The sequence below is a fragment of the Rattus norvegicus genome, chromosome 14 (assembly GCF_036323735.1).
Source record: "Rattus norvegicus strain BN/NHsdMcwi chromosome 14, GRCr8, whole genome shotgun sequence".
NCBI lineage: Eukaryota > Metazoa > Chordata > Mammalia > Rodentia > Muridae > Rattus > Rattus norvegicus.
In genome coordinates, this window is record NC_086032.1 from 95683942 (window position 1) to 95707831 (window position 23890).

General features: G+C 41.8%; 1 protein-coding gene and 1 long non-coding RNA gene across 3 annotated transcripts in view; one reads left to right on the forward strand and one right to left on the reverse strand.

Moving 5' to 3' along the window:
* LOC120096673 (uncharacterized) overlaps positions 1–6816 on the reverse strand; it is a 36415-nt gene extending 29599 nt beyond the window's left edge. Inside the window, exons 1-2 of the long non-coding RNA XR_005493430.2 lie at positions 6621–6816; positions 1105–1236 (exon numbers count right to left, since the gene is read on the reverse strand). This is a non-coding gene — a long non-coding RNA (uncharacterized LOC120096673). The remainder of the gene's footprint in view (positions 1–1104; positions 1237–6620) is intronic.
* Cnrip1 (cannabinoid receptor interacting protein 1) overlaps positions 1–23121 on the forward strand; it is a 42628-nt gene extending 19507 nt beyond the window's left edge. The window contains exon 3 of one of the 2 annotated variants that reach the window (XM_063273439.1): positions 22551–23121. In XM_063273439.1, coding sequence (XP_063129509.1) covers positions 22551–22562 — 12 coding nt within the window. In that variant the 3' untranslated portion in view covers positions 22563–23121. Of the gene's footprint in view, positions 1–9464; positions 10432–22550 lie in introns of those variants that run through there. The other variant, NM_001014232.2, reaches the window with a different exon arrangement.
* Positions 23122–23890: the final 769 nt, after the last annotated feature.

Sequence of the window (23890 nt, forward strand, 5' to 3'; positions counted from 1 at the left end):
AAGAGAGAATCAATCCTTTTAGAGTGTGGCCCCTGATATGTCAACCTTGCTCCAGTGGACAATCATCCAGGTGTATATAAACAACACAAACTGTACTTGATGGGTTAAAAAAAATAAAAGAGAAGACTCAAGTTGGATCCTCTTACATGGATCTGAGAAATTTTGAGAGAGAAGTAAATGGTCAAAGTACAGTATACAGAATTCTCAAAAAAACAAACAAAATGAGAGAAAAGAGTTTATTAATTTCACAGACATTTTCTAAACAGTAGATCTTAAAAGTTATTATTTTTTTCTCATAAGAGTCAGGGGGCCAGGACAGAGAAACAAGCATGTGTGGTTGTCTCTGTTCTCAGACAAATGAGAAAAAGTCTGAGCTATATAGGAAAAGGACTGGAAGTGGACCTCCAGAAAATTAGCGAGAAATGTTTAAAAGACCTAAGAGCTGGGAGAGAGGGAGATAGGCAGATTTATCGGCAGTGTACCGAGCTTGACTTTGGACTTTAGCAGTAATCAAGAGAAGCAAAACCAAATGAGGAATATACACTAATACCTCATGTATTGGCTTACTGCTGCTGTCGGCACATTTCTATTTTAGTCTCTTGTGCTACTGAACATCACTAAATATTCTTAGGTTACAACTTTAAAGGGCTGGAGAGGTGGCTCAGTGGTTAAGAACACTTGTTACTGCTCCAGAGTACCCAGGGTTCTACCCCAGCACTTTTATGGAAGCTTACAACTGTCTCCAACTCCAGTTCCAGGGAATCTGACGCCCCCTCTGGCCACTGTGGGTACTGAACACACAAAACACTCACACACATAAACTAAACATAAACTTTTAAAAAGGACTTTCCTGACTGAAATTTTTTTTTCAGGCAAGTGTAATACCCTAAGTTTTCTCCTATTTCTGGTTGGTTATATTATTTAAAGTTTTTCTTTCGTTATTTTATATCTAGCTCTTTCTTATTTCAAGAAAAAGCACTGTTTTCCCTCACTTACCTGATACGTGGCTTCAGGGTTGCTGCTTTTCCCAGTTAATCAGCTTTATTAAGAAAATATTTTCATAGCAGAACGTTTTACTATTAAAATATGTACTTTAGACAATACCTTTAGTGGCCAGATAGACAGCAAATGGTTCCACCCTCAAAAGGCAGAAGCAGGAAGATCTTCGTGATTTCAAGGGCAGCCCGATTTACACAGCAAGTTTCAGGTAGCTGGAGGTACTCAGTGAGGCTGTATCTGCAAATAGATTAACCGTTATAGTTTAAAATCTAACTTTCAGTTGAATTTTCTGATTTACTTTTGCCTAACACTTGGAATGCTTCCCGTCAATTAAAGATAACAATACTACATCCTAAAAAGTGAGTTATTCTATAAAATTACCATTTGTACCAGCCACTGCTCTCTTATTTTGGACAAAGCTGTGATATTTCCATCAGGCTGTACATATTCTTAATGGAATTTATAACACATCAGTCTTAAGTTTCGAGGTAGGGTAAGTCATTTCATTTGGAAAATAACACTTTATCATTGAAAAATCTGAACAAAAAGATAGATGTCTTGATTGTATAGAATTGAAGGCTCAGCTTTAATGTGCTTTAGATTTTACATAGTCGAGCCTATGTGTATGAACTGTCCTATTCTTTTACTGGTTAAGACTATTCTATGCACACCCTCGGATCCCGGCCCACAGCAGCTCTCTGCTCCCAAACCCCGTGGGAGAGAGACCTCACTGCCTGATCAGGTGGGCACTCCTGAGACTGCAGAGCGGAGGAGACCACCAACACTGCCCACCCCTGCCCACATCCCTGGCCCAAGAGGAAACTGTATAAGGCCTCTGGGCTCCCGTGGGGGAGGGCCCAGGAGCGGCAGGACCCCTGCGCCTGAGACACCGCCAGAACCTGAAGGAAACAGACCGGATAAACAGTTCTCTGCACCCAAATCCCGTGGGAGGGAGAGCTAAACCTTCAGAGAGGCGGACACGCCTGGGAAACCAGAAGAGACTGCACTCTGTGCACATCCAGACGCCAGAGGAAAACACCAAACGTCATCTGGAACCCTGGTGCATGGAGGCTCCCGGAAAGAGCGGCGCAGATCTTCCCGGTTGCTGCCGCCGCGGAGAGGACTTAGGCAGTACCCCACGAGCAAACTTGAGCCTTGGAACCACAGGTAGGACCAACTTTTCCCCTGCAAGAAACCTGCCTGGTGAACTCAAGACACAGGCCCACAGGAACAGCTGAAGACCTGTAGAGAGGAAAAACTACACACCCGAAAGCAGAACACTCTGTCCCCATAACTGGCTGAAAGAAAACAGGAAAACAGGTCTACAGCACTCCTGACACACAGGCTTATAGGACAGTCTAGCCACGGTCAGAAATAGCAGAACAAAGTAACACTAGAGATAATCTGATGGCGAGAGGCAAGCGCAGGAACCCAAGCAACAGAAACCAAGACTACATGGCATCATCGGAGCCCAATTCTCCCACCAAAGCAAACACGGAATATCCAAACACACCAGAAAAGCAAGATCTAGTTTCAAAATCATATTTGATCATGATGCTGGAGGACTTCAAGAAAGACGTGAAGAACTCCCTTAGAGAACAAGTAGAAGCCTACAGAGAGGAATCACAAAAATCCCTGAAAGAATTTCAGGAAAACACAATCAAACAGTTGAAGGAATTAAAAATGGAAATAGAAGCAATCAAGAAAGAACACATGGAAACAACCCTGGACATAGAAAATCAAAAGAAAAGACAAGGAGCTGTAGATACAAGCTTCACCAACAGAATACAAGAGATGGAAGAGAGAATCTCGGGAGCAGAAGATTCCATAGAAATCATTGACTCAACTGTCAAAGATAATGTAAAGCAGAAAAAGCTACTGGTCCAAAACATACAGGAAATCCAGGACTCAATGAGAAGATCAAACCTAAGGATAATAGGTATAGAAGAGAGTGAAGACTCCCAGCTCAAAGGACCAGTAAATATCTTCAACAAAATCATAGAAGAAAACTTCCCTAACCTAAAAAAAGAGATACCAATAGGCATACAAGAAGCCTACAGAACTCCAAATAGATTGGACCAGAAAAGAAACACCTCCCATCACATAATTGTCAAAACACCAAACGCACAAAATAAAGAAAGAATATTAAAAGCAGTAAGGGAAAAAGGTCAAGTAACATATAAAGGCAGACCTATCAGAATCACACCAGACTTTTCGCCAGAAACTATGAAGGCCAGAAGATCCTGGACAGATGTCATACAGACCCTAAGAGAACACAAATGCCAGCCCAGGTTACTGTATCCTGCAAAACTCTCAATTAACATAGATGGAGAAACCAAGATATTCCATGACAAAACCAAATTTACACAATATCTTTCTACAAATCCAGCACTACAAAGGATAATAAAGGGTAAAGCCCAACATAAGGAGGCAAGCTATACCCTAGAAGAAGCAAGAAACTAATCGTCTTGGCAACAAAACAAAGAGAAGAAAAGCACACAAACATAACCTCACATCCAAATATGAATATAACAGGAAGCAATAATCACTATTCCTTAATATCTCTCAACATCAATGGCCTCAACTCCCCAATAAAAAGACATAGATTAACAAACTGGATACGCAATGAGGACCCTGCATTCTGCTGCCTACAGGAAACACACCTCAGAGACAAAGACAGACACTACCTCAGAGTGAAAGGCTGGAAAACAACTTTCCAAGCAAATGGTCAGAAGAAGCAAGCTGGAGTAGCCATTCTAATATCAAATAAAATCAATTTTCAATTAAAAGTCATCAAAAAAGATAAGGAAGGACACTTCATATTCATCAAAGGAAAAATCCACCAAGATGAACTCTCAATCCTCATCTTCGGTTGGTTTATATACAAGTGTGCAATTTCTAGGCTTGAAAGTAAAATGATGCTATCTGGTGCTGGATAGAGGAGCCTTATTTTTTATTATGGCAGCTTGCTATTTTTGTAACATGGTGATTTGGTTGAACACAATAAAGTACAGTAGTAACTGATCTCCCCTTCTTCCTGGATGAGTGAGGAGATGATTAAATGTTGATGTCAGCATCCTTGAGCATATTCAGATGAGCTTCTGCTTCTGTTGAAAAGGATGCTGTGTTTGATTGTGGTCCAAAGCTTTGAAGCACAACTTGGCATCTCCTTCCTTGGAGGTCTCACTGTTTAAACATAACAGATTTGATAGCTTGTTGGTAAGGTGAGGTCCAGCTTGTCTCCACTAGGTCATCTTCATGTGAATCCGGTGGTTATACGGTTTTGTTCTAGGGATATTTCATTTTTTTAATAACGGTTTTAGCTGACATTCATGGAGAGAATGAATCCTTAGAACTGTGCCACTAGTGAAAGGAAATCCTGTCTAGAGTATGTTTCTTTACAAAGCTGTGTCACACCATCCTTTGGGCCCTCTGCTGGAAAAGTAGAATCAAGTCTCAAATAATGCCTTTTAAATTGTATCCTCTAGTATTATAGATGTAGGACAGTACTGTATCATACCTCTGTGGATGTAAAATAGCTTGTACCTGCTTTATGATATGTAGTAGTGACCGTGCTTTATCAGAGCTGTTTTTAATGATGTTGCTCAGAATGTTTTCTTTCCAGATGATGATTGAGAAGCTAATTTAAAAAAAAAATGGTGCCAGGTACCACAAGAGTAACAGAACTGTGCTGTTTTCTCGGGTTTTGTTTTTTTACTTTTTTTTTTTTTAATGGAGTGTGCTGGATGTCTCTACAGTTTTGTTCAGATGACTGCAGAACCTGGAAAAGCTGTTGCTGCTGTTGATGCATAACACACTGCTATTATTGGTCTTTTTATATAAATATAAATATATATATACAGATATATAATTTGAATTTTTTGAAACTTTAGCTGTGCTGTCAACTTTGGAAAAAAGTATCCCCGTTTACTGTGTTGAGTTGGCACTGTACAGAAATTAACAGCCATATTGGTCTAGAAATGTTGAACTTAAGTTTTTTCCATTTGTACAGGGGTAACACACTGTATTAAATATGTAAGGTCTTAAAAAAAAGATAGATAATAAAAAATTACTCCTTTCTTTGTAAATGCAAAAAAAACAAAAAAAACAAAAAACAAAAAGACTATTCTATGCATGCTGTACATCATATTGATAACCTGAGTTACTCCATAATGCCTTTGCAAATCCATCACCCCAATACAAGAACTTTGTCACAATACCTTCTTAACAGTGAGCTCCAAGCATAAAGGATTTTAGCTAATTGGATACATAACTGCTATCTCTGTAAAAGTTTGTAGTTGCTTGATTGCTAATACTGTGTTTGAGTGACTTCCACACATTAATCATAGTTTTCTTTTTTTAATTATTTAAATACTTACTGTTTTTATTTTCTGCGTATGTGTGTGTGTACCATAATGCAGGAGGCAAAAGAGAACAGATGAGGCCTCAGATCCCATGGAACTGTAGTAGCAAATAGTCGTGAGCCAACATGTGGGTGCTGGGAACTGAACCCCTGTCCTCTGCAGAGCAACAATGCCTTAAGTCACTGAGCCGTCTTTCCTGCCGCCAGTTTCCTTTTAATGAACCATTGTTCAATCTTTTGGTCCTAAGAGTCTTAGAAATTCATAACAACTCATGTAATATTTTATTTATTACATATGTTATATTATTTGGTAAAAATGCTAATAGTTTGGTGGGGTTTAGGCTTTTTTTTTCCTCATTAAATTTTAAAAGTAAAAACAAGCACATAGGAAAACAAATGTATTCCATCAGTTTCCAACATTAGCAAGCAGGATTAAGTTGGACATCAGAGTAATACTATCCTGGATTTCAGCTTTTACTGAGGATCAGTTTAGGGTCGTTCCTGTTCTCTAAGCACTGAACTGCACTCCTGGACCAATGGCACGCACCCACTATTGTACTGTACTTGATTCATGGAGGAGCAAAAAATAATAGAAAAATCTTAAATTGCTATACAGTAGTCCTCTCTCTAAGTAAGCATTTCCATGTTCAGTTTTCCACTGCTCTGAAGGTTAACAGTGATCTTATAGGAAACACAATTTCTGGCCCCACATTCACTCATGCCTTTAACCTGACTTTCAAAAGGACTCTTAATTAGGGTGTCAGCAGCTACCTTCCTGTGGCTAACTGCAAATGAAGACTGATCTAGAAAGCAATCAGCTGTATGGCATGCTTTACAAATAATAAATACAGTATCCTGCACATTTCCATCAAACTCACCCACCAGGCTAGATACCCACAGATATTCTCTGTCAGTATAGCCTGTATTTTGTCATATACGTTCAAAGTAATTGGAATCACATGGTATGTATTCTCTAGAATCTAGATTTGCATATACTGTCTTAGCAAACAGAATTAAGTTGAACATTAGAGCAATATTATCCTGGCTTTTAGTTTTAACTGAGGATCATCTCAGAGTCTTGCATGTTTTCTAAGCAAGTATCCAGCCCTGTTCTTACCCGAATCTACATGTCCTATCGATGGGTCAGTCACATGTCATTTTACACATATACCAAAACTTGCCTCCCATCAAGTGAAGAGTGAGGGCTTTTCAGTTAATTCAGCCTGAGGTTACTATAAACGAGTTCGTAGGTCTTTACCGTGACTCTCCAAGAAGATATACTCCTTTCATACCCAGGAAGTATGTAGACTCTAACGGCATCATCCCATGCTTCACATCACACACGGTTCCCAAAGGCAAGCCCAGAACTTGCTCTGGAATCAAGTTATCAGATGAGGCAATGGTGAAATTGCTGAGTACTGAGCTCCTTGGAAAGCTCTCTGTGAAGCACCCGATCACCCTCCTCCTGTATCAACTGCAAACTATAAAAGCTCGCCTTGCTTGCTGCCCTTCTCTCTATGTCTCCTGGCTCTTGGAGAGTCTACAATTCCTGCCAAGTCATTCCTGCCCCTTCCCATCATAGGAAGATCAGAGAAGAAAATAACCACAAGCATAATGCTGTTTAATGCCAGATGCTCTAAATAGCTGCAGTAGGCAAACCCCAGGCCAACCCCAGGCCACTTGAGCACCTGCCCAGCGGCCTCCAGAGCATTCTGTGCCCTCTTTGGCTACCAGACAAACCCGTCCTTGCAGCTCAGAATCCTGTGCAGTAATTTTCCTGAACCTATCTTCCAACTCTAGTAGAATGATAATTTTCATTCCCACAGTAGTTGGGGCTGGCCTTGAACTCATGGCAGTCTTTTTCTCTCAGTCTTCCATATGCTGGGATTTCAGTGTAAGCTACCATACCTGCTTGGGATGCAAACATCTTAAAAGCAGTAATCATGCCTTATACAATTTTTTATTGTATATAATGTACACAATATGCATTAATAGTTTGAATAGATTACTATTCATGTGTATATATAATATGTAGCTGTATATAGTATAATACACACACACACACACACACGCACACTAATAGTACCTAAACTTGAGACATAGGCACAGACTTTTGACTTAGACTCCCTCGATATTTGACAATAATCTTTACAAATCCAATACTTTGAAGTGGAGTTTTTGTGGTTGTCACCTTCAATCAAATGTTCTCACCTGAATTGAGACTAGTTACAAAAGAACAATTATGTATGTTTAGATACAGAATATAGACATTTTCTTGTACTGTGGTCTTTTGAAAGAGAACCCTAAAGATAGCCAGTCAACTCTATTCCCTTTCTTCTTCTGTCAGGACGATCATTAGGAGAAGCTAAAAACTAGCAGGTGATCTAGGATCTAGGTCCACCTTGGATTAACATCTATGACAGATTTGCTCCAGTAGGCAAGGCCTGGGAGAAATCCATTTTAGAAAAGATTCCTGCTATTAATATGCTTTTTCTGGTATTATTAAATATATAACAATCGCTAGGTATTGACCCACCCTTTTGAGCAGGTTTCTGCAGACTTACAAGGATGTATTATCTTGTAGTGATGCTATATAGATAAATATATAATGATTGTATAGGATTTCTGACTTGATTCACATAATTTTAGGAAGAAAGTTTTTAGAAATGGTCTTAGTTACTAGAAAGAAGATATAAAGTTGGAATAAAGAATATAATGTGCCCATTCCTCATAATAGTAAGTAAAGTCTGCATAATAAAAAACTACAATGAGCTTTCACAATCACACTAAAAAGAAAAATAGATTTGGGACAATTTTGTATTCAAGGAAAAATGTTTAGAGCCAAGGATAAAGTCACAGGTGTGTGCTATGATAAGGAAAGGTCATGTAAAAACTGTTGCTTTAAACTTTTAATGAGTATATTATAATGAAACACTGATTTGAACTTAATATCAACATCCTTCTGTAGCTCCCATTTTATGTAACATTTTATCTCTGAGATAATTTTCTAAACAACTTTTTGTCTAAGAAGGGATAAAAGACCAGAGAAAAGAAATAAAGTTTTTGGTTGAATGGTTTGGCTTGAGATCCTTTGCCCCATCTACCCATCTATCCATCCATCCATTCATCCATCCAACCATCCATCCAAATGTGTATGTCTGCTTGTCTATATGTTTGTGTGTGTATGTGTGTAAGCACTCATGAATACTTGTAGAGTCGATTGTGACAGATGGTCAGACCTTGCCAGAGTATGGTTGTATGAATGTATGTGTGTCTGTGCATATTTGTCTGTATAGAGCATATTAATTATTTTTCTTTCCTTCCTCTCTAGTTCACAAAGAGTTAATCAGCTTAGCTCTTTCACCAGGAACCCCAGCAATCAATACTTTTACTTAATTCCCTACTACTAAACAGTATGTGTTAATTGCCGGGTATCACTACTTATTAAAGCACAAGTAATGAAGAGTTAAGTTTTTAACCTTAATGAAGCACAGAACAGTAAGAAAAAGTTAAGTTTCCCTAGCACTTAATTAAGCATAAAGAGTTAAATAAAGCACAGAGAGTTGTGATGCTTAACAAAGCACAGAATTAAGGAGAAACCAGTGGTTTTTTTTTTAACCATAGAATAAACAAGAAATTTTTTAGAATCTTTTAGAAGTTATCAGCAAGCACTCGGTATAGCAGAGAGCTAGAAGGCCAGAGACCATCAGACTTTAAAGCAAGGTCTGACACTGTGTCCCACCCACTTCAAGCCCATTCCAGGCAGGGAAGGCTCCTGGTACTCCTCTTTCCGATTCCCTTCCGTGGCAAGGAGAATTTCAGGAAAACCAATGAAACGGTGAGAGTCTACGGTTAGCTTTTCAAAAATCTAAACATGGAAAAGTAAGAAAAATTCATGAGACAGTTCAATGCCAAAGAGATCTGGAAAAAAATATCTCCAACAATCTAGGAACGTAGTTCACAAAAGGAAATGGGTAAGCTTGGCAGACTGAGAGAGGCGTGGCTACTGAGACCTGATTGCCAGGGGCTGTGTCGCTAACTTTAGCAGGCATCCACGGCTTGTGGCAGGATGAGATTTTCATGATTGCCTCTCTTCCTTCAGTTCACAGACATTGGGACCTTCGAGACGGTGTGGCAAGTCAAGTTCTACAATTACCACAAGCGAGACCACTGCCAGTGGGGAAGCCCGTTCTCCGTCATTGAGTATGAATGCAAGCCCAATGAGACGCGCAGCCTCATGTGGGTGAATAAGGAGTCCTTCCTCTGAAAATGGCTCCTCCTGACAGTTGCTAGACAATCTCCGGAAATCGATGCTTAGACAAACCAGCACAAGCCTTAACCAAGGCACACCATACCATGGCTGTTTCCCAACGACCTCCTATCCCCAATTACTGTGAAAGTGTGATTCCCTCCTGAGGCAGTACCTGTGACATCGCGTGGGATGTCACGTCCCTGAAAGTTCTCCTTCCACTATTGTATACTGGTGTTCCCGCATCTCTCTTGTCTGCCAGTGTGAATGGAGCTCAGTGATAGTATCAGGTTTGTCCTATACCAGAAAGTTCCACAGAAGGACCATAGTGTTTTGTTTCCGGGACAAGAAATTTCTCCCTTTTGTGTTCATTGTCAAATTAAGATAACAGTGTGCTGGAGTCCCCCATGTGTGATTTGTAACATGTAGCATGCAATGTTTGTGAGCACCCAAAGAAGAAGTAATAACATAAACAGCGGTAAACGGGACCCAAATATTGTGCTTCCCATCAGCAGCTGTCAGCTTCTTCAGAGGAAGAAAGATGATGAAGAAATAAAAAGATGAGTATATAAATAAGAGTTTATAATGTATCAATGGTCTTTCAGGTAGCGGGGCATTTTGCTGTGATCTAGTAGAAACAGGGGAAAGACACTGTTGTAGAATCGGAGCTGTGGCTCGCCCCTTTGACAAACTCCCATAGACTTTAAACCAACATAGAGATGGCGCCCCTGCACACCCTTTCACTTGAACTTTGTACAACTGTGTATGGAATGGGTAATCAACTTTTGATATTTCTTAATAAAGACATTGAAAAGCATGGCCCAACTTGAACTCTGAATTGCACGACAGCTGCCTAGCAGGTCAATCTCTTTTCTAAGATGGTGGACTCAAGGGGCTGGGGATTTAGCTCAGTGGTAGAGTGCTTACCTAGGAAGCGCAAGGCCCTGGGTTCGGTCCCCAGCTCCGAAAAAAAGAACCAAAAAAAAAAAAAAAAAAAAAAAAAGATGGTGGACTCAAATCTCTACCCTGAAGGGTAAGGGTCGTGTAGCCAGAGTAAAGCTAACATTCCTAACCGGGCCTCCAGCAAGGCCCAACAATAGCAGCAGGAGTCTAAGCATCCACTAATCAATCAGCATAAGTCCGTCATTACCTTTATTCTGTGGCAACTGCTCCACTGGTGAGCTACTGAGGGCCTCATCCTGTAGCTGAGCATATACACCACAAGCATTCAGACTCCACTGCCTGCTCACGGAGCACTTCAAAAAACATGGCACCCAGTCTGTGCGCCACGTGATTCCATAAGAAGGAATTTCCTCTTTAAAAAAAATAACGTCCTACCCTCTATCTTATCACTTACTTGAACATAAACAAACCCCACCTTGTTGGGGAAAGGCAGTTGGAGATTTTGTTTCTTTTTCTCTACCTGCAAGCTTTCATATGAGAATGTGGGGGTCCCTACCTGCAATCCCAGCACACGGGAGGATGAAACGAGAGAATTATTAAGTTCAAGGCAGCCTGTGCCTCATAGCCAGACCCTGTCTCAAAACACCAATCGCGTGCAAGGTTAATGGAAGTACTTATGAAGAGGTGATTTATTACAGGACTAAATTTGGAAGCCTTTGTTCCACCAGTTAGTAGCCTGCAATGAGTCTGTGCTACCACCAGGGAACAGTAATTCCCCGGTTTGGGGCTAATAAAAAGCTCACTGTGTTCCTCAGTGAGCTCGTTCCAATAGAATAGCATTTACTACATTTGCCAAGCAAGAGCGCAAGCCTACTTCTAATTGCCATATTTTAAACGTCTAACTTCAATTATTGGCCAGACATTAAACTATTTTTAAAAGTAGGGTTTTCTCTGGAATGCGGAGCGATCTGAAGACAATAAAAGGGGGACGGCGGCGCAGGGGAAGTCTTTATAAATATTTGATTCATAAAATGTTGTGTTTGTGAAATAGGCGTTTTCCAGCCCGTAAGTGACCGCAGAGCTTGGGCGTGTGCTTGGGGGCTGGACGTGGTTTCATCATGCTTGCAATAATGTGTGCTTCCTGAGGCCAGAGCTTCACTGCGAGTTCAAAACCAGTCAACACAGGACTGGAGGCAAAGTGGCGAATCTAACCATGTCAGCTTCGCCGCACAGAGGTGCTAAAAGAGCACGGGTGAAAAGCCAGGGCGTGAGCCCCACTAAGACCTCTCCTGAGCCCACGGTCCCCTCAGCCTATTCTATTCTAAAGTTTTACCAAAACCCTTTAAAATCTATGGCTCGCACCTCTCTTTTTAGAGTGGTGTGTGTGTGTGTGTGTGTGTGTGTGTGTGTGTGTGTGTGTGTGTGTGTGGCGGGGTTGGGGGTGGGGGATGGACGAGTGGTATAAATGAAGCAATAGGAAATCTTAACAATTCATCTGCCATGCTTCTGTCAACTTCTGTTCTATTTAGTATTGGACTCCAGCCCAGACTCTCTGGCTACTTTTCTCTGGTTCTCCTCCTCCTCCAAAATATAAGTGCTCAGCGCTATCAAGCAGCTGAGTTGTAACTTTGTCCCTCAACCACCTGGGAGAGTTATTTTTGTACAAGTTGTAGTCACTCCTTTTACTTCCAACCTCAGATGGCTCCCTCCCTAGAAGCCTGAGGAATGAGGCCATCCTTTTCATTGGGGTGGTGATGAAAACACTTTGAAGCAAGCGGAAGGGACGACATGCATTGGGGTATATGCTCGTTTCTTGAGAAGTCGTCTCTCATGGGGGCTGGAGAGATGGCTCAGTGGTTAAGAGCATTGATTGCTCTTCCAGAGGTCCTGAGTTCAATTCCCAGCAACCACATGGTGGCTCACAACCGTCTGTGATAGAATCCAATGCCCTCTTCTGATGTGTGTAAAGAGAAGTCCTCTCTCTAGCCATGTAAAGGGCACAGGTCACCGATGCGAACATAAAACATGACAAAAATAAAGATTCTGCCACAGACGCGTCAAAATCCCTTCGCTACAGACCGCGTTTCCTGCAATGACCTCCGACTCTGAGGTTAGACACAGTTCTGCCATGTGCACTGATCCAGTTTCTGGCTCTTTGGAAATTAAAAGCAGAACGAGTAGAGGAAAGAGGCAGAATAATCCCCCCCACACACACACACAGGAAAAGAAGGCAATCATCACAGTAAGTCAAAACATATACTAGTAATGTCCATTTACAGTAGAGATGCAAATCTCTCCTAAATCGAGGCGTCGCTACAGATACCAAATAAAAATTCATGTACATGGCCATGGCTCAGAGTCATTTAAGGGCACCGGCCCACGGTTTTCATTAATGCATCGTGCATGGTCCAGTGCTTGGGGGCTCAGATTCCGGAACCAAATACCTCGTTTAAGTCCTCATCCGGGACGGGAGAAGGAAGTCTAGACTGCCCTGCCTCCACCTCCCAGTGCTGGAATTGAAGGTGTCAACACCACACCTGACAAGACTCCCGTCTTTAATAAAATGCAGAACCAGGACAGAATCAGAGCACTTCAGTAAAGGTCAAGATTCATGTCAAATTTTCTATATCTTATTTCTTTCAATCACCTTGTCCTTGTGAGACAGGCAATGTACATCCCGTTTCCATTTCTCAAAGAAAAAAAAAAATCGTCCTGGAGATTGAAAAGCAAGATGCACGTTTACTTTCTTACAAGAAACCCCTTCATTTGACTTTTAATTTTGCCATTTGTGAGTTGATAAAAAAAAATAATACCTGATAAAGCCTCTCTTCTTCCCCTTACTCTCCGTTTGACAAGCAGAGTTTATTTAAAATATGTAATTATATATCCTCGGCCCTGCACTGTTTTGGGGGGAAAAATTGTTACGTTTGCTTTGCTTTGGTCTGTTTTAGCGTAGTAGATCACCTGATGTTCCCAAAGGAAGTGTGTGTGTTTGTGTGTGTGTGTGTGTGTGTGTGTGTGTGTGTGTGTGTGTGTGTTACAACACCTATAACATGATGATTTTTGCCAAGAGCAGAAGCATTCTTTTCCTGGAAGATCATTTTTACAACAGTCCCTCATATCTATATGAGATATTTTCTAAGACCCCTAGTGGATACCAAAAACTTTGAATAACACCAAAACCTATACATTCTGTTTGCTTGTTATACCTAATTTATGTAGTAAAGTTTAATTTGTGAGTTATGTACAAAAAAATTAATAACATCAATAATAATATAGCATAATTGTAAACACAAACCCTAATATCCTAAGAGAGATTGCATCAAACTGCTCAGAACTGCATACAGTTTAAAATGTATGGACTGGAGTTTATTTCTGAAGTTACCTCTTTGATTTTTTTTGGGCTAACCACTGACAATGGACAAATGACACTGTGGAGAGCAGAAGTTTGGATAAATGGACACCACTACATTTCCTGCAGCAGATTACATGGCGATAATCTTTTCCAGTAAAAGTTACGATGAATTAAACATTTTATTTAGGAAATAAGGCTCCTAACCTTCTGGCTCCCAACAAATGAACTTTTTGGTCCTGCACTAGAATTTCTGGGTATTCCAGATGGACACAGTAGCCCCAGCTTCCTTGAACACTGTCAGCCCAGCAGTTTCTCGGTCAGCATACAGCCTGTCCCTGTAAGCAATGCCCTGCCAAGTAAATGTGACATTTAGGCTGTCACATTTAAGGTTGTCAAATGGTTGAGTCAAGAAATGTCCAAAGTTGAGTTAGATGTTTGGTTTTATTATTTTATTTCTCTGAAGTGTCATCAACCTCTCTCCACCTAACGTCTGCTTTTCTCACTCTCGTGACAGCTTCCACATCTCCTTATTGGCTCACTGGAAACTGGCTGACACAGCAAAAAGGGTGTTGAGAATCTAGAAAGAGCTGGCTAACCGGCCAGCTGGCTGGCTCACTGGCCATAGCACCAGCCAGCAAAAAGTTTGGAATAGATTAGTCCTCAGCAGGCTAAAACCGATCTACTGAAAAGATTTTTGAAAGAAAGAAAGTGAATGGGGGTGGGGTGGTGTCTGAATTCTCTTACTGACATCTCTTCTAGTTAGCTTGCTTTTTTGTTTTTTTTTTTGTTTGTTTGTTTTTTTTTTACAATAATTGGCTACTTGAAGAAAATTGTGCATTTACTTTTGTCAGGGTAGTGTTGCTGATCAAATGTTTCTAACCCTCCCCCAATGAAACCCAGGACAGGATCTGTGATGGAGCACTGGGCTAGTAGCTGAGACCAATGAATTATAAACAAACACGGTCTGAACCGCTTCCAGACAGGACAATCAGGTTGGCTCTTCGGTGGCCAGCAGACAACTTCTCACCCAAGATGTTTAATGTGATAAATGCTAAATTATATAGAAAATCGAAGGCCTGCACAAGCATCCCACGGGTTTCCCACGTAATGTGTCTTTGCTTTATGATATGACTGCTGCACTGTGAGGTTTCTCCCTTTCCTCGCTATCACAGGAGCCTGTAAGGTGCACTTTTTCCACCCTCTAACCGAATCCCTCCATCCCTGGTTGGAGATGTGACTCTGATCTGCTGCGAAGGTTAGAACATCATATACAGGTGTCTTCTCACATAAGAGTTAATCCAGTTTGGCTGGCTAAAGGACCACCCCTCAGAAGGCTGGCTCACCAAAAGCTGTGCTAAAGAGACAAAAGGGATCAGTTGTTTATGGAGCTGAAGCAGCACACCTCTGGTAAGTTTGAAAAGTATCTCCTTTCTTCTTCTTCTTCTTCTTCTTCTTCTTCTTCTTCTTCTTCTTCTTCTTCTTCTTCTTCTTCTTCTTCTCCTTCTCCTTCTCCTTCTCCTTCTCCTTCCTCCTCCTCCTCCTCCTCTTCCTCCTCTTCCTCCTCTTCCTCCTCCTCCTTTTCCTCCTCCTCCTCTTCCTTTTCCTCTTCCTCCTCTTCCTCTTCCTCTTCCTCTTCCTCCTCCTCCTCTTCCTCCTCTTCCTCTTCCTCCTCTTCCTCTTCCTCCTCTTCCTCTTCCTCCTCTTCCTCTTCCTCTTCCTCTTCCTCCTCTTCCTCTTCCTCCTCCTCCTCTTCTTCCTCTCATCCCCCTCCTCCTCCTTCTTCATCTTTCTTCTCCTCCTCCTCCCCCTCCCCCTCCTCCTCTCCTCCTTCTTCTCTTTTTATTCTTTTCTATCTCTTAGCCAAAGGCTAGGCATGTGTTCTCCGCTACCCTGTGTTTTCTCATTCTTCCTCTGAGGTAGGCACACTGCTTTTGCCACTGCTGCTTGCTCTCTTCCATTGAAAGTGCCAGACTAACTCTCTTTTTCTCCACATCCCTCCTCCTAGTGGTTAAGATTTACAGCTTGCCTGCCCTGTGTTTCCTCACAAACCCTAATAGAATTGCCCTACTGACTATTTTGAATTTATTTTGTTAACAGGATTAAGAACTCAAGGTGGGAGCCCCAACTTCCCCAGTCACATGTGGCATCCAACGTTGAGCACCAAGCAATTATGGGTAACCATCTTTTCTTTCTCTCTGACCTTCATTATTTTTTTCTTCCTCTGTCACTTATGTCTGGGGGCTGATCATTGCCATGGGATCTCCTTGCTGTCCTCATAGAGAATATCTGAATCTGATCAATTCAGACTGACTGCTTTCCTTTTCTGCCAAGGACCTGAAAGTGGAATCACTCAAAAAAAAAAAGAAAAGAAAAGAAAAAAAAGAAAGAAAGAAAGAAAACTTTGAAAAAAAACCACAATACTTTTTCTAAAAGAATGAATGTAGATTTACTAGAGAAAAGTAAGAACAACTTCTGAGAGCTTGAATGATCTCCGAGGAATATATAGGGAGGAAAAGTAATCATTGGGTCAGTTATAAATGATTTTCTGCCAAGTAAAGTAAAGTTGTGTATATTCATTTATGACTGTGATCCCGATACTTGGGAGATGGAAGCAAGAGGACCTCAGTGACGTGGGCAGCCTGGCCTATAGACCAAGACCCTGTCTCTCAAAGCAAGCCCTAGGGTGTACTACAGGAGTGAATACTCATTTTTTTTTTCTCTTCACGCAGTCTTAAAGAATAAGATAAACTCTAACGAGTTTGGGTATGTTCTACTTAGGGTTAGACGGATGGCTCAAACAGAAAGAAAGGGTAAAGTTAGTATGTATTGTGTGGATAAAATTTTACATATACTGTCTCTTTAGAGCCTCCAGCTGCTCATCTATAATATGTGTGATATACATTTCAGTGATGGAGCAATTGGGCTGGAGAGGTGACTCCGTGGTTAAGAACATTTGTGGCTCTCCCAGAGGACCCCAGTACATTTCTGAGCACCCTTGTTAAGTGGCTCAGAACCATTGATAATTCCAGCTCCAAGGGATCTGATGCCTCTGACTTCTGTGGGTATCTGAAGACAGACAGACAGAAAGACAGACAGACAAGCACACGCACATATTTTAAAAATAATAAAAGTAAACCTCCCCAACAATGGAAATATTAAGTTCAGCGAGGTGAAGGTGCCTACCCACAGAGCTAACATAAATGGAGGAGATAGAGTAAGAACTCATGTCAGTGTGACTCCAAGACATTTGCTCTTCCTTCTCTAGAACGTGCTAAACCCTGGCTCTCTGGTAACCCCAGCAGCTGACAATCCTTCACCCTAAGATGGCCATTCCTGTGGAAGCCATGGCCTGGGCAGGACCAATGGTGTTAGAGGCAGCAGCTCTACTGCTTGAAGCCAAATTTAAAATGTCAAAATTATTTAATAACATTTTCTGCCTGCTCGGGAAAAGTGCAACAACGGACTAAATATAGAAGCATGTGAGTTTTCTAAAGCTGACACAGCTGCCTTGCCCTTGGCCATCATGACACTCACTATCTCTAGCAGTAGCATATAATTTAAAACGCTAACTGGTTTTCTTCCTGAGAGTGTGCACGTGTTCGTGTGTACATGAGCGTGTGTGGTAGGCAGGTTATAATCTGGGGTCTTTCTCTGTTGCTCCCTATCTTTGTTTGTTTGTGGTGCTGTTGTTCTTGTTGTTTTGAGACTATGTGGTCCTGGCTGTCCTGGAACTCACTTTGTAGACCATGCTGACTGCAAACTCACAGAGATCCTCTTGCCTCTGCCTCCAAAGTGCTGATATTAAAGGCTTATACCTCCATTCCTAGCCCTTCACTTTATTTTTTTTTTGAGACAGGGTCTCTTACTGAACCTAAAGGTTATCAAGCCCCAAGGGTGTTCCTTTCTCTGCCTTCTCTGGCTCCATTACAGGTGCACACTGTGCTGTTTGATTCATGCATTTGCTAGGGGTCCTTTTCCCATGATTCCTTCTGTTTCCATTGAGACGAGACATCCCTATATGGCCCACACTGGCTTGAAACTCACTATGTAGCCCAGGCTGGCCTTAAATGCACAATCTTTCTGTCTCCATTCCCAAGTGCTACCAGTAAGCCACCAAAGGTAAAGGTACTAAATTTAATCATTTATGTTTTCTAGATATTTTTAAATTTAATGGAAGCAGGATCCCTATATGTGTGTCTGCATGTGTGTGTGTATGTGTATAATCACATATATAAACATATATGTGATTTATATAGAGCCTATTGCCTAGGATTTCTAATTAAAAGCCTGCAAGAAAATAAAAACAATTTAGAGATAGTAAGTATTTCCCAATGAGGGAATGGTAAAGTCAAGTTAATTTTTGTTAGTTTTTCCCCCCATTTTTTTCAAATACTTGGAAGACAAATTAGCAGATTTATAAAACATAAAACCGGTTGGAATGACAAATACTTGTTTTCTCTCTCTTTTTAAGTTAGATATGATAGAAGTGGCCAGAAAACAAGACTAAATGCTTGTAATTTAACAAGCTGAATGGTCAAAAACCAAAATGCTTTCAGGTTTCTGAGGGCAAATAAAACACACAAACCAAACAAAACAAAATGAAGCCATGAATTGCTGGAAACCAAAATACTTTCAAACCAAACAAACAAGTCAAATGCTGAGATAGGAAGTCTTCACCCCAAAGGGGACAAGAAAAAGTATCTTATAATTAGTATAAACAACCAGCTCAAAATGAATCAAGGAACTATCAATCAAAGGGGGTCCTAGACCAACTCTAGGAGTCATGGGTTGGCACAAGGGGCCCACACTGTTGCCTGGCTCCAATCCTACTCACTCCTCCGGTAAAAAGTGGATCATCTCCAGGGTACCACATTAAAAGTGCCATACCTGACAGTGTGAGAAAGACAGCTCGCACCCCAAAGAGGACAAGAGATAGTTTATTTGGGAACCAACTCTAAGTGACTATGGTCTGGGAACAAATCCCATGCTATCTGATGACAGGTGTTAAGTTTTGGGTTGATAGTGATCTGTTTTGAAGCTAGTGAATTGTCAATACATTTCAAAGGGTTTCTCATGATAGTCATGAAGATGTTAGGTCCAACACAGAAGTGAGTAATGAATGACCATTAATGACCTAAGTAGATCAGCATCTTTCCAACGTCTTTATAATCACTGAAGTTCTAATCAGTCAATGAATGTTCAATGGAGGGGCAGTTTTAGTTCCCAGTATGAAAATGAAAACATCACAAACAAAGAAATTTCTTAAAACCAACACTCAAGTGTAGTCATAATAATTAAAATTTAATGTATAACCATTTATATTGCCCTATCTACATGCGTGTACATATTCTCTCTCTCTTTCTCTCTCTCTCTCTCTCTCTCTCTCTCTCTCTCTCTCTCTCTCTCTCCTACACCTCATACACTAAAACAGAATCTTAAATAATAACCCATCAAAGACAAAGATTCTAGCTGAGCTCACTACAAGTAAGTTAAAAGGAAATGTTAAAAATAAAGAAGAAAATAAAAGTTTAGGGGTTACGTAAGATCTAAAGAAAAATTCTGCGAATCTAACAGTTCTTACTCCCCCATTCTCATCTGTCCTTCTATGACCTTAGCCCTCCCTTCTCAATCACCCAGCAGAGAGAATTCTTTATTAAAGGGAAGACAGTGATGGTACTTGGATTGCCTTGGCCCCCTGTCATCTAGACTCAAGGGACTGAAGAATGAGGACATTGTAGAGACCACAGCCAAGAGGGAAAACAGATCATTTGGAGTCAGAGAAACACTCAACCCAAAACTTTAGCTCAATTGGGCTACCCTCACTGGAGCTGAGGACAAATATGTTTGTGATGCGGTGGACAGTGGTAAAAAGTCACAACTGTTCAAAGTGCAAAGAGGAGAGGTAAACACATCTGGAAAGTATGTATTATAAAACCACCCCTCCCCTAAGATTCATCATGGAAGAGCGGCAGGGAGACTGAGAGTCAGAGGTCACGGAGAAGAGAGAAACAGTCTGGACCTGTCAGGACCACTGCACTCCCAGAGTCATGGCAGGGTGGTCACCTGAACAAAATCAAGAGTCACCATTCTATTGAGGAGGTAGGGGAGCAGCTCATAAGGCCCCACCCCTAACTGAAGTGTTCTGGGGCAAGTGAAGGTTTCTGGGGGTAGGAAAAGTCAATTTTCATTAATGGTGTGGCCTCTGGTAGGCTGACCATGCTCCAGTGATGATTCCTATATTCAACAACACAAACAAGACTTAATAGATTATTTAAACAGAGAGAGAGAGAGAGAGAGAGAGAGAGAGAGAGAGAGAGAGAGAGAGAGAGAGAGAGAAGAGAGAACCAAAGAACGCAAAGTTGTGGGCATGGAAGAGTGAGTGTATCCAGGAGGGATTAAAGGAGGAATGGACAGTGAATAGAATCAGACTACCCTGTGTGAAATGCCCAGAGAATTTTCAAATGATGTATCGATTTTAAGGAGAGAGGAGAGAGAGAGAGAGAGAGAGAGAGAGAGAGAGAGAGAGAGAGAGAGAGGTAAATGGAGCACTTAGAATTGAGGGGGTGCAGAAAAGCTAATTTAGGGTTGAGGAGCTGAGGTATGTCCGAGCATATCCAAGTGGTTACTGTTGGAGCTCCTGGGCCTGTAGGGTTCTGCCCCTGGTGGAGATGCTGTGGTGGCTTGAGTGAAAATGAGCCCTATAGGCCCACAGAAAGTGGCACTGTTAGGAAATACGGCCTTCCTTTTAGAAGAGACGTGACCTTGGAGGAAGTGTGTCCCTTCAAGGTTTCAAATCCTCAAGCCAGGCCCAGTGTCACTCTCTTTGCTGCCTGTCCATTCAGATAGAGAACTCTGGGCTCCTTCTGCAGCACCATGTCTGCCTGCGTAACAACATGTTTCCTACCACGATGATAACGGACTAAACCTCTGAAACTGTAAACCAGCCCCAATTAAATGTTCTCCTTATTAAGAGTTACTGTGGTCATAGTGTCTCCTCACAGCGATAGAAACCCTAAGACAGATGCCTGACACAATCTCAGTTTATCACTTTCTGAAAATCTTTTAGACTAAAACCGTCTGAGGCTCTGCCTTGCCTGGTGTGGTTCCTCTGCACTGAGTAAAACCTGGGAATCCTGGGGGATTTATCGCTCTTGGAAGGGAAATTGTTTAAACAGCCGGGAAAGCACCTGCTGCAGATAACATGAGCATTTGGCAAGGTGGGTGGTGAAAATGAGACAGAGCAGAGGGGAGGGGGCTGAAAATTATCCCACATTCTCACTCCTTGTAGCTGGTGCCCCAGAAGCTGCTCTTGAGCGATGCTTCTCCAATGAGTTGGCGGGACCTTGTACTTTTTCCTCCTTCAGGGAACGAGGGAAGACAGTCTTAAATCTGCTAAAAATACTTGGAGAACATCCAAAGAGAAGTTTGACAAGTGCATCGTTTTAATGGGGCGGAGGGTAGGGGTAGGGGTGAGGATGAGCGTGGCAAAATGGCGACTGTTCTGATAAAACAATAATGCAACTGACCGGAAGAATCCACGGGCCCCTCGTACATAAGCACAAAGCTTTATTTCACTGCGGTTTCCTCCGATTCGGCTGCTATCTATTTATTCCCAAGACTGCAGAGAACAACCGCTTCCAGGGATCCCTTGAGGGAACAAGCACATTCTTCAGTGTGTGCCACCTCCAGGAACAAATGTTCTATGCTGTTTTTCCCTTCGAATTACTTTGTTTTCTAAAGGAAGCTTCCCCCAAATCAGCAAAATTGTCTGGGATGCTTCTTTAAATGTACATCTATAGTTGAATAAATGTCTGTGTGGGATGGTGGAACATCTTTTGGGTATATGCCCAGGAGTGGTATATCTGGGTCTTGAGGTAGAACTATTCCCAGTATTCTGAGAAACTGCCAAATTGATTTCCAGAGTGGTTGTACAAGTTTACACTCTCACCGGCGATGGAGGAGTGTTCCCTTCTCCACATCCTAACTAGCATGTGCTATCTCTTGAGTTTTTTATCTTAGCCATTCTGATGGAACCTCAGAGTTGTTTTGATTTGCATTTCCCTGATGACTAAGGACTTTGAACATTTCTTTAAGTGCTTCTTGGCTATTCAATATTCCTCCTCTGTTGAGAACTCTCTCTTTAGCTCTGTGCCCCATTTTTTAGTTGGGTTATGTGGTTTGTTGGTGTCTAACTTCTTGAGTTCTTTATAAGTTTTGGATATCAGCCCTCTATCAGATGTAGGGTTGGTGAAGATCCTTTCCCAATCTGTTGGTTGCCATTTTGTCCTATTGACAGTGTCCTTTGCCTTCCAGAAGCTTTGTAGTTTCATGAGGTCCGGTTTATTAACTGTTGATCTTAGAGCCTGAATCATTGGGGTTCTTGTGGGAAATTGTCTCCTGTACCAATTTGTTTAAGGTTATTTTCCACTTTTTTCTTCTATGAGATTTAGAGGATGTGATTTTATGTTGAGGTCCTTGATCCACTTGAAATTGAGTTTTGTGCAGGGTGACAAATACGGATCTATTTGCACTCTTGTACAGTAGACATGCCGTTAGACCAGCGCCATTTGTTGAAGATGCTTTCTTTTTTTTTTCATTGTACACTTTTGGCTTCTTTATCAAAAATCAAGAAGCACCCACCAATCCCTGACACTACTAATGGTACTCTGTTATGCTTGCAGACAAAAGTGTAGCATGGCTGTCCTCTGAGAGGCTCCACTCAGCAGCTGACTCAGACAGATGCAGACACCCACAGCCAAACAGCTGATGGAGCTTGGAGACTCCTATGAAAGAAGAGGAGGAAAGAGCCCCTGAAGAGCCCCTGTAGAGGCCCTGAGTGGGATATGACTCCAACAGAGTCAACTAACCTGAATGCTTGGGTCTTTCCGACAATGAATCATCAACTGAAGAATATACACAGGCTGGGCCTAGGCCTCCCCACACATATGTAGCAAATGTAAAACTTGATCTTCAAGTGGGTCCCAAACAAGTAGAGCGGAGGCTATCCCAAAAGCTGTTTCCTGTCTTTGGGATGTGTTCTTCTAGCTGGACTGGCTTGTCTGGCCTCAGTAGGGAAGAATATGCCTAACCTCACAGATATTTGATGTATCAGTGGTAGAGGGATACCCAGGGGGCCCCACCTCCTCAGAGGAGGAGAGGGGAGTGGGGGGGGGAAGAACTGGGGAAGGAGTGACCTAGGGGAGGGGTCAGTGAATAAGTAAAATAAATAAACATTTTTTTATTTATCCATGAGCTTCTCTTTGTTGACTTGTTTAATGTGGACTCTCAGAGAATACATTCAAAGCATTTGCATTTTTAATAAGCACATTTGGTGATTCTTACCACATTGTAGCTTAGAAAGCATTACCTAGAATTTATTCACTACAGTCCTTTTATATGCATTTTTTAAGGTTTAAATAGACTTTATTGTTACAAAGAGGGACCCCACTGAGCATAACCAATATATGTGATCCCAGTTGTCACCATGGAGACATCGAGAGGTCATGATTGCTGAAGAGGTGACTGGAATTGAATAACATGATCCCAGGGAAGGCCAGCCAGGAATGCAGGAAACATGATCAAGGTGGGATGGCAAGAGCGGTCTAGTCAAAGGATGAGGGGAAGACGCTCCCTTCGCTCCCGCTTCTTGTAGCTCTCCAGGTGTGACAGGACCCAACCCGCAGGCAGAAGACAGCACATGAAGCAGGAAGTGAGCCCAATGGTGATAGCCAGTACCCGGAGCTGCTCCTGTGGCGGCTTCGAGTTGACCTGAGCCCGGGCACCATGAGCCGCCAGGCGGAGCCGGTCAGGCTCCTCAGCAACATCGCGTCAGGGCAAACATGACGGCGCAGAGTGAACAAAGACAAGGACCAGCCGAAGCCCAAGGTCAGGAAGTCAAGATCTTATATGCACTTTTATATTCATTCAAGCAGCACTGGTGTATCTAGTATTCTAGGGTAAAATGTGATCATTGAAATGTAATGATAGGTAACCAGATTGCTCATAAAAATAATAGTGGTAA